General features: G+C 42.5%; 1 protein-coding gene across 1 annotated transcript in view; it reads left to right on the forward strand.

Moving 5' to 3' along the window:
- LOC137983099 (uncharacterized) overlaps positions 1-12,500 on the forward strand; it is a 94,632-nt gene that overhangs the window by 70,231 nt on the left and 11,901 nt on the right. The window contains exons 68-82 of the mRNA XM_068830281.1: positions 1-57; positions 758-1,154; positions 1,665-1,810; positions 1,968-2,326; positions 2,935-3,247; positions 3,789-3,963; positions 4,824-4,936; positions 5,040-5,512; positions 5,842-6,022; positions 6,781-6,968; positions 7,432-7,683; positions 9,731-9,996; positions 11,112-11,415; positions 11,983-12,184; positions 12,422-12,500. The exon at positions 1-57 is cut by the window's left edge and continues 280 nt beyond it; the exon at positions 12,422-12,500 is cut by the window's right edge and continues 112 nt beyond it. Coding sequence (XP_068686382.1) covers positions 1-57; positions 758-1,154; positions 1,665-1,810; positions 1,968-2,326; positions 2,935-3,247; positions 3,789-3,963; positions 4,824-4,936; positions 5,040-5,512; positions 5,842-6,022; positions 6,781-6,968; positions 7,432-7,683; positions 9,731-9,996; positions 11,112-11,415; positions 11,983-12,184; positions 12,422-12,500 — 3,505 coding nt within the window. The remainder of the gene's footprint in view (positions 58-757; positions 1,155-1,664; positions 1,811-1,967; positions 2,327-2,934; positions 3,248-3,788; positions 3,964-4,823; positions 4,937-5,039; positions 5,513-5,841; positions 6,023-6,780; positions 6,969-7,431; positions 7,684-9,730; positions 9,997-11,111; positions 11,416-11,982; positions 12,185-12,421) is intronic.

Consider the following 12,500-nt stretch of genomic DNA (forward strand, 5'->3'; position numbering starts at 1 on the left):
AGGCACCCATGCAGCTGGATGAAAATTCAAATCAAGGTGCTCCTGTCGAACAGAATGGTAATATCTTTGTTTTTAGTTTCTTTTTTACCTCGAGTGGAGCGTATGCGTTTACTATTGAGCTAGTCGCATCACTTCACCAAGTACTATCATTGGACAGCGTGTCACAGGGTCTGGCGCCGAGGGTTCGAGAAAGCTACAATCCAAGACAAAAATCGTTGAGAACAAAATTTTTTTCCTTTTGGACGATAACTACAACAAAAGCCCAACAATACCCCCCTCCCACTTCCCCACCTTAATTGTTTATGAAGAAGCTGAATAACCTGGCTATCCCCCTAGATTGTTTGGGGGTTGTGGGGAAACCGTAAGGGTTTACGTTTTATAGATTTGGAGGAGGAAGTGAAAAGTGTCTTAACAATTTTGTCCAGGATTGTTGCTTTTGGTAACACAAATAAGCAGGTGCAAAAATATTTGACAGAAAGTGTCTTTCTGGGGTCCCGATGAGGTTTCCTTGATCTTCTGTTTTGATTTCCCCTCCCCTTGAATAAAGTTGCCAGCAGTGCAAGGCCATACTTAAAAACTGGACGATCAACGTTTTTAGAGGGGGTAGGGTCCGGGGATCAAGAAGTTTGCAACTGGGTTTAATACGAACAAAGAAACAATAGAACTGCAGTAACAACGCCTCTGAGATCGTCGTGAAAAACTCTCATAGTTTCTTTTGGAACCGTTGTCCAGGAGTTTGTCTTTGTCTTTTTGGCAGGCGTGGAGACCGATGAAGCTGACGACGAACATGCTGAACTTCCCAGAGCAGAGGCTGAGAAACAAGATTTTGAACAAAATGAAAAACAAGACGAAGGACTTGCTGAAGGCAGTTCAGATGATTTAACACCTGTGCTAAGCAAAGATCAAGGTCTAAACCGTAAACTGTCAGAATATGAATCGTTTCTTTTGGCCATACTCAAGTTGTTGTTAGGTGAATATCACGTTAGAAGGCTTCTCACCAAGGGAATAGGACCTAGGAAGATAGAGAATGCAGTGCTGGCCAATTCTTCATGGCAACGTGTACCCCTTCTCATGGATCCGTATGATAGGGGGTTGGAACTGATAAGGACCCTTGAAGATGGAGAGAACCTGTTAGAAATTGACATGGCAGAAAGGTAAGGATTTTTACTTGGTCAACAACTCTTCAAAAAGGATAAATCCAAAAATCCAACCAGAGGATAAAACAACTTTCTGGCGGGGAGAAACTTGTGTTGACATCAGCAGCACTAAGATCATGACTAAAATAAAACTTGGAAATTTGGTTGATTTTTTAAGGAAGAGGTCAAGGTTCAGCAGCTCTTGAAATTGCAGCCTGTTACGCCCTTTAAAAGAACATTTAATTCCATAGCTGCATTAATACTACTACTCTTACATGTTTCCGAATGCTAGCTCTCTGTTTTTCTTCCCCCTCTCAGTGTAATCTTAGTTCAAGGAGGTCCTCATGCGAGCCCTTTATTTGAGGTTCACAATATATCTTGCGCGTCTCGTTTTGCGTTCCTTTCGCGCGTGACATCTATTGATATAGAGAGTTTAACGAGTTTACCCTCAAGCAGCTGATTTGTCAAGAAGGAACCCCGTATTTCTTAATGTCCATGTCCTTACTGTTGGCATATTTTTTTCGTCAGTGACCCTTCAGTCGTCCTGAAGATCGAAAAGGCTATTACAAGTGGCACGACACTGGTGTTGTACAATCTTGATCGTGATGTCGACTCCATGTTAATGCCTCTCATTTATCACATTAATACATCTGTCAGTGATGAACCTGAAAAAGGTGCAGTGACAATTTTTTTCTTATGACCATTTTGTAAAGCTTTCCAACCTTTCATCTTTTTGTCTGTCTTCGACAAAGTATGAACTGAAATTGCAATCTGTTAACTGCGAACTTTGTTTGCAAGTCCTATATTAACTTCCTATCGGTTTTCGTGTAGACTCCAAGCTGGTAAAGTTCGGCTCCCGTCGGGTCATGTGTCACCCAGAGTTTCGCTTATATCTGGTATCAAGATCCTCGCGGCCATCCTTCAGTACCGAAGTATCATCTGTCACGACTTTGGTTAACCTGCGTCTGGACGAGGAAGCCTTAGCCGAGGAGATTCAGGTGGAAGCTTTTCATCGCGTCCAGCCTCATCTCTATGTTGAGTCTCGTAAATGCTTGATGATAATGATGGAGTTGCTGAGACTGTTGGGAAATATTGACAGCAAACTGTTCGGTCTGGTGACTGCAAGGCAGGGCACGAATATCTGGGAAGAAACGGAGGTTATTGCTGAGCTTGTGAATTGTAGAACTGAGGTGAGAATTGGTTCTTTCTTTTGGCAGTACGATGACGATTCTTACAACTGGAACAATGGACTAGGGGAGCAAGGATGGTGCAGTGGTGAGAGCACTCGCCTCCCACCAATGTGGCCCAGGTTCGGTTCCCGGATCAGACGCCATAAGTAGGTTGAGTTTAGGTTGAGACGGTTTACTCTGTCTGCTCCAAGGGTTTTTCTCCGGGTCCTCCGGTTTTCCCCTCTCGGGCAAAAACCAGCAAACAGCTGATTCCAGCTGGCTGTAAGCTGCGCTCCAAGGTCACACAGGGACCGTATAGCGGCAGCCAGAGGCGCCATCGTATGCTTTCGGTTCGACCTTGTTGAGCTGCGTCGTTGCTGTACTTGCGACGGCGAGTAGCGTGACAATTATATTTATATTAATAAATTCCATGGAAAATGAAAATATTAGCCTAAAGTTGCCAGTTTCTTTCGGATTTGCTTATAAATTCCGTGGGAGTTACACTCGGAACTTTGCGCTATTTGGTTATTTTATTGTCACGTTCTTCTCATATGGACACTTAAACATTGCGCCGATTACTTGGTCGCTTCCATTTCGACTAATCGTTGTTTTTTCTTTCTCTGAAATAGGTCGCAAGACGTTTCACCCATACGCTTGACAACTTTAACAAGTTACGCAGCCTGCGTGAATTATTCTTACCGCTGGCCAAACGAGCCGTGATGATGTTTTCCCTGGCACGATCACTGAGCAGCGTGCAACACGAGTACCGTTTTTCCTTGGATTTTTTCCTATCCCTGTTCCGGTCGGCTGTGGGACAAGACGTGGAGCCTCCATCGGAGAAATTAGAATACGAATCAGACACCGAAGACTTCGAAGAAGGGGTTAAAAACGAGTCAAGAACAACCATTGTAATTAAAGTTTTAACAGCCGATGAAGATCAGGGTATGTCGTAACCAGTGTTACTGGCTTTAATTTTTCAGGGTCAAATCGTTCTTTCTCGTTTATCAGTTTGAAATTCAGTTGGAACTTTTACCCCGATCCAATGGTCGCTATCAATCCGGGCGTGCGTTTCTTGAAAGTCCCTAAGGATTTCGGGTGCTAGATTTCCCTCCTTATCTTCGTAAGAAAGGGGTTTTAAGGCACAGTTGCTTTTCCAATTGGTCTTAAACATGTTGAAAGGCTACAGCACCTTTTCAGAAGAAGTGGATGGTAAGTTCACAAATCAATATTCGGGCCCGAAATTTGTTGAGAAAAATTTGGAAAACGAGCCTCCATGCCAAGTTGTTCGAGGCAAGGTAGCGGTCACTCTGGGTAATTGCGGTCAAAACTCGTGGCATCTAACTTGGTATTTTTACGCAAGCCCTACCAGTACTTTAGACTATTCCTCGTGGTTGATATAGTCGTAGGAGTTCGGGGGCACGATGTCTAGCAGAGGCTGCTTTATAGGAAAATAAACTCCTTTTTTATCAATTTGTCACTTTAGATGACGACAATCGCAGTTCTTCGCGTAGTAAAAAGACGCAAAAACGCACCTCTGTGATTCTGCCTTCCGCAGTAGAGTTTCCATCGCCTGGTGTGGAGTACAAAGCTCTCAGTGATGAAGAGTCGCAACAGCTGGCCGCTTCACTTTCTCAGTCATTCTACAGGCACATCAGCAGGTATGACTACTGATCTCTTTTTATTTTGACCATAGTTAGTCGAGGGGAATGGCCATTCCCCTCGACTAACTATGTTTTGACCACAAAGATTGATGCGGATAGAGAAATCAGTACAAAAAAAATTACATTTAATTATTAGGACTGTTGGTTATTTGTACCGTGCGCGTCACGCAAAAAGTGTCCATAAATTCTTTACGAGATGGATAATTAATATCTTATTAGATGTTTGGGATAGCAGTATTGCTGATCATTGTTACTCGTTCTCTTTGTTTTGACGCACCCTACGGGCTCGTATCGTAAGAATACTCCGCGATCCTACACTCCAAAACATCTAATAAATAGAGGATATTACATGGCCGCGCGGCGATCCGAATTTTATCTTCGAGTGCTGAAAGTATCTCTCACGAGTGAGCGAAGCGAACGAGTGAGAGATAACATGTAATGTTCTGTTTATTATATAGATATTGATGAAATGTCTAGATTTAAAACAACTTGTTTTTCTCGTTTCCGAAAGGATAAAAAAGTGGTCACCAACCGCTAAAACACGCACGTTGTGTAACATGAAACAAGATATGAAAGTTGTGAAAAATAAATCATGATAATGTAAAATTTTACAATAAAAATGTTAATGTCGTAGAGAAGAATTATATTAAAGCACAAAAGTATCTTATAATGAAGAGGAAGTTCGCGTTTTATTGGCTAATCGTGTTCGTTACCATGACGACACCTATATCCTCACATGTGAAAGATAAAAATGATATGTTCACTGCGCGCGGTGAAGATATGATTTTTTAGTAAAAGGAGAAATCCTGGTATTTCATCATTATCTATATAATAAGATGGATTCATTTTTTTCGCAGAGGTTTAGATCAACGTCACCGACTGCTATTCGCGTCATTGCTATCGCTGTACAAAATTGAAAAGCAGAGAAGGGAAAGTGTAACAAAAGAGGAAATTTCACTTATTCTCTCCGGTAAATATACCAGTTTATTTTTATTTTTTTTCATTTTCGACTTGCAATTGCTCTCTGACAGACAGTTTATTAATCCTTTCTTTATGCCTGTCTTTCTCTCTAGGGACTTCATCTTTTCCGGTCCCCGCCCTTTCAGACTTTGATCCCACGCTTATTCAGCCAAGCTGGATTGCTCACGAGGCCTGGGAGCTAATCTTAGTGGTATCCAGTCTCAAAGGCCCACTGGAAAGCATCTGTACCCATATTGCCTCTAATCCTGGTCCATGGAGGGACTGGTACGGTAGTGAGAGACCCGAAACCCAACCGCTACCGATAGAAACTGAAGGCGCGGACGAAAACGCGATACACAAGTTGCTAATGATTCGTTGCCTGCGCTCTGATAGATTTGAACAAGCAATGGGGAGGTTTGTGGAAAATGAAGTCGGTGAATTGATCGAGAAGACTTTGCCACCATTTGACGAGATACTTTCCAGTATCAAGCATTCGATTCCGATTGTTGTGTTGATGCCAGACCACTCATCTGTAAATACACCGTTCAAGATTTCTCCTGTTGCGAGCATCAAGCGCTTGGCGGAGGTATTGCTTCGTACAATTTGTCGCAAAATGGTTTTTTTACGACTCAAAAGCAACACGAATGCGCAATATAATTCGAACACAATACGGTTGTCGCCTATACATTGAGTATTGAGACAATATATGTAAGATGGATCATGCATAGTCCCTCGTGTTGCACGAAAGTTGAATTTTACATATCAAATAGTTACCCCTTCCTTTCATGAATTCTCTTTGTGATCTGAGTGCCGCATTGGTGCATACTGACACTGAACTTTACCTTTGACATTTTACTATTCCCTCTGCAGCTTCCGTTTGTAAAATGGTCATTTTGTTTGTTTTATCAATTCAAGGCTAATAAAATACAATGCCAGCAAATCTCCGTGGGACAAGGCCAAGAAGAATTCGTTGAAAATGCCTTGACAACGGCGGTTCGAACAGATGCTTGGTTGGTAATAGAGAACCTTCACTTGGCTTCGAAGATGTGGCTGCTGCACCTCTACAACCGATTGTCAAGGCTTCAGTTGCAAGCCGGTACGTGTGTTACTATGTTGAAATAAGTGGGTGCAGGGTTTGTACGCGTCTTGAAAACCCTTGAATTTTCAGAGTACATTTTCAAGGCCTTGAAAGTCCTTGAGAATCTCTGTGCTTCATTCTTGGTCCTTGAAAGTCCTTGTTTTTTTTTTCTGACCCGCATTTTTAATCTTTGAAAACTTCAGTGAAAATAATCAGCAACTCAAGTCATGTCATACAAACCGGCGACGAGCTGTGGGGTCGAGAATGGTTACCAGTGACTTTGCATTATTTTCACGCACGCACATTATGGAAAATGAGCTAGAATTGTACTGTCAGACTATTTCCATGGGTAAATTATTCGACTTAAAAAAGAGGTCCTTGAAATTTCAAAATTTGGCCCTTGAAAGTCCTTGAATTTTCGATCTGAAAAAGTGTACGAACCCTGTGGGTGGGTGTCATCAAAAGAGAGTATTTCCAGTCTGGTTAGATTTTCAGATTTTCACCACTGAAAAGATTTTTTAAGCACCCTTGACAAAATATTGCAGTGACCGTAACACTTTAGAAGAGACATCCTGTTGCTTTAATGTCACAGATTTCAAAATCTTGATCTTTTTCCATGGAAAACTGTAGTAAGCCACCTTAAATGCTTTCCGTTTTTCAAGATAATTTCTTTGAATTTTCTGTTTTCCTTTTTTCCCTCCAAACACTGGGAGACTATCGAACAAATCTGCTTCCTCATGTAAAGTCTAGTAACGATGTGGTTTTCAAATTCCTAGAAACGTCTTCAACTCCGTCTCAGTGGCGCATATTCTTACTTTGTGAACCTGCGGATCACTTACCAGTGGGGCTTCTTTTGTTCGCACATCACCTATCCTGGGACGTGATACAAAGGGAAGGACACACGTACGAGCCCCTCGAGTGTACAGATTTGGACTTAAAAGCCGCAATAACGTCTACGCTTGAGGTATAACGCAAAGACCTCATTAGCTTATCTTGGGTACCCCTCGTAATTGGGGAAAGTGGAAATTAAATCAAATGAATTAACTGAAACTAAATTAAACGTTGTTCTTTTGGCGAGGGGTGGACTAGAGTGCCAACAAACGTAAACCTAAGTAGCATCAATTGTTTTACGCCGAATCTGGGAATCAAACCTTGGGGACAAAGGTGGAAGGTGAGCGATCTGACTATTGGGCCAACTTTTCTCTTTAGTGCCATTTGCCAGTTGAGCCGTTCGGTGGAAATTTTGAACTTCGCACCCCCAAGTAGTGCATCGTTCTAGAATTCTTAGCTATGAAGACTACTAAAAATGTTGTCGAAGTTATCCCCTTTGTGTATTGCTTCATATCTTTCACAAGGGTTTGGGCTGGATGGTATGTTTTACAAGACCTTGATGAGTAACGCAGTGGTCGCTTTTCTTTGTTCAATAGTCCATTCCTCGAACATATTGGGAGCAAGCTCGAGACCAGACTCTCGCGGTTCGTTCCACACTGTTTGGCTTGTGTGTTAACCACAGTGTAATGCTCATGCGTCAACAACTGGGCACGCGATCATCTAGCGGTAGTTACCCTTTATCAACACGTGACTTGATGACATCATTTGAGGTGGTGATTAGATGGGCTTTAAAACAAGATGGGCTCGGAGAACCTCAACTGCAAGCACTATCTGATACCATTGCTCGGGTGAGGCTCTGAAAATTTATGTAGAAAAAATTCTTATTGATGCTTTCAGGACTAATCAAAGTTCAAGAGGTATTGGGAGATTAGTACTTGAACGTGAGACATTGAGTATTGTTAGATGCCACGCATGCTTTTTATGAACTCTACAAATTTTAGAGAGGTTCAACATCGCCTTTACGTGAAACAGTGAATGGCAGGATCCGATACTGTTTGTCGTGAAACCTATGAAAATTCTCTCATTCAAATCTTTCTCTCTTTGGCCTGCGAACAGGCTCTTTGTCGGCGCGGCTGGTACCCCATTCTCCTGATACAGAGCCGGAGCCTGCTTGCAGACTATTCTCTCTTTGGAGAAGTTTTTAAATATCTTTTGCGAACAGGGAGGATTTCAAATTAGCTTAAATCAAACAAGTTTTATTGATTTTCGGTAAAACATAAATTTTAGCCTGACGTTTGCCGAGGGAGGTCGAGGCCGGTCTATTGTGTTGATGGTCCTTTGCTGCTTTTGTGTTTCTTTGTGTTTTCTGAACCATCCGGGACCCCCACGTTGTAATAGTTGCGTCCTGGCCCATTCGCATCGGATAGGTATAGATTGGACTCCTTAAGCTTCCCATAAGCTGAAATGTTTTATTTTCCTATTTGAAAGTCCATGTTAAAAAAAGAACTTTTGCGAAAGAATTTTTCTATTCGAACGAGACGCGAATTTCCTACAATTTTTTAAACTGATCCTACTTTTGTTTGGTACACCCCTTAGGCTGGTCAGGACTTTCACGGGCTCGCTGTGACGTAGGTTAAGGAATGCTTGTTGGCGTTGGTCCTTTGTTTTCCAAGTGATCAACGCCAAGGTATCGGTCTGTGATCGTTTTCGGTATTTTTCAGTAAACAAAAAATACATTATGTCTATGTCTATCATCGAGGAAAGTGCGTCTGAATCCAGAAGCGAATACAGCAGCGAAACTGAGGATTTTCAAAGAGAATTTTTGGGTAACTAGTTGCAGTCTTGATGAGTCAGGCAGCACTAGCACTGAAACCTAGAACTACATGGAACCCTACGCGGAAGAACCACTAGCAGACGAGGAATAGCTTCAAAATTACAGAAAAGAACAAGAGGATAAGGAAGATCTCAAGAGGGAATTAAATCAACACTGTTCCAGTAAGCGAATCTCGTCCGTCAGTCTTCAATACTCTTTTCATTTGGCTGGCCATACGATACTGAAAGTCATCCTCTTTGAAATGAACCTAGCACAGCGACGAAGTTTTACCGGGTTTCCAGTCACCACTGAGACAAAATCTATCGGCATTTTTTCCTTCTTTTTTGAGGAATAACGTTTTCGGAGTTGAAGAAAGGATTCCTATGCATAGTTATTCCTTTTTCAGGATCAGCTGCGTTGTTACATCTAGCGCCTTCGCATCTTTCCGGCCGTTTTTTCGCATCAACCTGTGTGAAACTTGTGTGTCAAATCCACATGTCCGGTATTCACGTTTTCCTTAATCTTCGTCATAAGTCGAGAGAAGGCTTGAGCGGGTTGTGTGCCAAAATGGCGGGCAATTTAAACACTTTTGAAAATCGAAGAAAATTCGCCTCTCGTTCGAATCGAAAAATTCTTTCGCAAAAAGTTTATTTTTTAATATGGACTTTCAAATAGGAATATAAAAATTTTCACGTTATTACGAGACATAAAACTGAAGTTGGAAAAAGGAAACTAGCTAGAGGACCTTGTTCTTCAATGGAGGCCATCAACAACTGCCATTAGAAAACGAGAACTAGCATGCTTCGGGTTAAGTAAGATTGAAAACGCAAGTACAGGCTAAAGTGGTGTACGACCTACAATAAATGCACCACTTGTGGGTGCAATTACAAGGATTATCAAGACCAGTCAATCACAGGGCAGGGACCCTGCTTGTGTAGCTTGCAAAAGGAAAGCAACCTAATTTTCAAGACAATGAGAATGTTCCACTTTTTTGGATGTTTTTCATGACGGCTTTGCTTCTGCATCAACTATAAGACATTTAAGCTGTGTTGGTTCTGACGACGTTTCCTTTTTATTTGCAGGGAGTGTATGGAGGTAAAATTGCCAACTCATGGGACCTCCGCTATATGGAGATCCTAACTTGCCACGTGATTAAAGAGACAGCACTACAACAACATTCGTCACTCAGTCTGGGCTCTATTGGTATTCCTGTGCCGCCCGCCAACGTAGATCCCACTGATTACAGCAAGTGGTTTAATGAAAAGACTGGGACCGACGACATGGATTTGAATAGTATCAAAGCCTTGGGGCTTAATGCCAGCGTAGAGCGGGAATACAACGAAACGCGGTAGGATAACACTAATGATCCGTGTGTTACTTCTCGTTACCGTCATTTTGTCATTTGCTCTCTCTGTAAGAGAGACCGTATTTCCTATATCCAGGGTTCGTGCTACTCCTTGAAGTGCTTGAAAAGCCCTGGAATTTAATTTTGGACTTCAAGGGCGCTTGAAAAGCCCTTGAAAAAAAACTCGGATTTTGTGGGAAACTGCTTGAAAACTCCTTGAATTTTTGCTTAGGTGAAAGTTGTAGAGGTTGCCTCATGCCAAGAGAAAATGAAGATCACGTTAAGTTAAAGACAAGACATCTCATAAATTGAGCAAATTGACTATTGGGGAAAGATTAATGCAAAAATTAAAATGCCCGTGCGTGCACTTAACTTGCAGGATGTGGGAAAGAATATCAATGTACACTTTTTAAGCAAAGAAAACACTGAAACACGATTTATGGCATAGAAATCTCCTTACAAACACTCCTTGAAAACTCAATTTCTGGTTCTTGAAAACTCCTTGAATACTCCTGGAATTTTTTTGTACAAAATTCAGCACGAAGCCTGATATATACACTTTGCATGTGCATGCAGCTGGACACTTGTGAGTTCGACTTGGATCCCAGCGCCATCGCACGGTCATCAAGGCCGAGCCCCATTCAAACCTGGTTTTTTGACTGAGTGAATATGTAGTTAACGACCCCCCAAAAAGCTTTTCAGGGTCAATGAACAACACTTTTATGGGGGGCTTTACTCTTCTCGAACAGTGTGTGGGTCTTTACCGTCCCACGAAAGTGATGTGAGACGGGGCCTACGGTTTCTGGTTCTTATCCGAGAACACAAGAAAGTCTGCACTGCAAATGGTTAGATATACCGCAAATGCTTGCAAATGGTTGTATGTGTATGTGCATGGTTGCAAATGGTTGTATGTGCACTGCAAATGGTTAGACTTTCATTTGCAAAGGCAGCACTATCTCCTCAGTTATTTTAAGACCCCGAGGTTGGTCCGGACGGGGATTTGAACCCGTGGCCTCGGGCACGGTAGTCCGATGATCAACCAACTGATCCAATCGGTTGTTTTGTATGGCATTGTGGTCCTTATGCCAATATCATCATGTATATTGTTACTTTTGCAGCGCCTCAGAATTCATTCGCAAGCTTGATAAGCTTTACCGAGACATCAACACCACCGCAGCGCTTATTCAAGATTCTTTCCCTGAAGTCAAAATCAACATTCCTCGTTTGCGTTCATCAATGGACCTGTGCCTGGAGCAGCTTCCAACTCTGCTAAAAATGGAATTAGTTGGGGTCTTACCTGTCACTCAACTCCTTCCGCGGGTGCTCTCGCAACTACGCGCCTTATCCGTTTACTCGGAGTCTGCCAGTTCTGTTGGAGCAGAGGAGAGATTGTCTGAGACTATGGGTTATGTATTACAGAAGGTGAAGTTAGAAAGCTTTTTTTTCTGTCTTAATCGAGTTTTTAAATTCGTCAACAATCGATGAGCTATGTTGCTTTATGACAGAGATACAGCCAGGGAGGGAATCCGACACGGGCATCCATGGCAACCGTGGAATACGTGTTTAACCCAAAATTTACAACATTGGCGTAGGTGGGGGAGGAGTGGTAAGGGGGAAATTTGGAAACACACCAAATTACCATTCTGACTGGCTAACAAGCAATGAAATCTGAATGCAAACTACTAGGGGGAGCCTGAGAGAGCTCTTGAGGCAACCTTAAGCCGTATATCAAAGTTATCACTGACCGGCATTGTCTCCATCTCATTTGGGAAGATCCCCTCAAAACTTTTGGGAACTACTGCGCGTGCCACAAAATAGTACCTTAAGAATTCGTGTCCGTCTCTTCACCTAGCCTTCTTCTGTAATGTATGATTTTTACTGGACTGTTGTGCTCATAGCTCCGTTGTTTTAATGAGGAGAAAGATCATTTGCATTATTGAAGTGAGGAGCTCAGCTTTTCAGCTCACGTCTATTTGACGATTGTTTCAGGAATGTCAGTGGTTCAATTGTCTCTTGTGTCACGTGCGTCATTCATTGCAAGTCCTGGAGCAGTGTGTCATCGGAGGCTCCACAGCAGTCCCACCATCTCTCTTTCCTGTTGTTGAGGCACTCCAGCAAGAGACTGTTCCAGCTGATTGGCTCCATCCCGATGGTCATCCCTCCCCCCACACTTTAGCATCGTGGCTCAAAGGTGTTGTATATACGCAATAGCTGTTGCATTTGTGACATTTATCAGGTCTGTTGAGGGTATCAATCTTAAGGCGTGGATAGCACTGCCTTCATACACCTCATGCAAGGCCTTAAAACGTTGTACTTCTAACTAATGCTATGCGTAAGGATTCAGACGTGATGAACCTTTTCGTAGTTGGATAGATTTTACAGAGTAGGACACGAGCCGTACCGTTAAAAGTGGGGTTTTTGTTTCCAGATTTAAATCGGCGTCACAGACAGCTCAACGAGTGGGTTCGACGTGGCATTGTTCCTCATCCTAGTTCTGAGCCTTTAGT

Source organism: Montipora foliosa, chromosome 13 (assembly GCF_036669935.1).
Source record: "Montipora foliosa isolate CH-2021 chromosome 13, ASM3666993v2, whole genome shotgun sequence".
In the NCBI taxonomy this organism is placed as follows: domain Eukaryota; kingdom Metazoa; phylum Cnidaria; class Anthozoa; order Scleractinia; family Acroporidae; genus Montipora; species Montipora foliosa.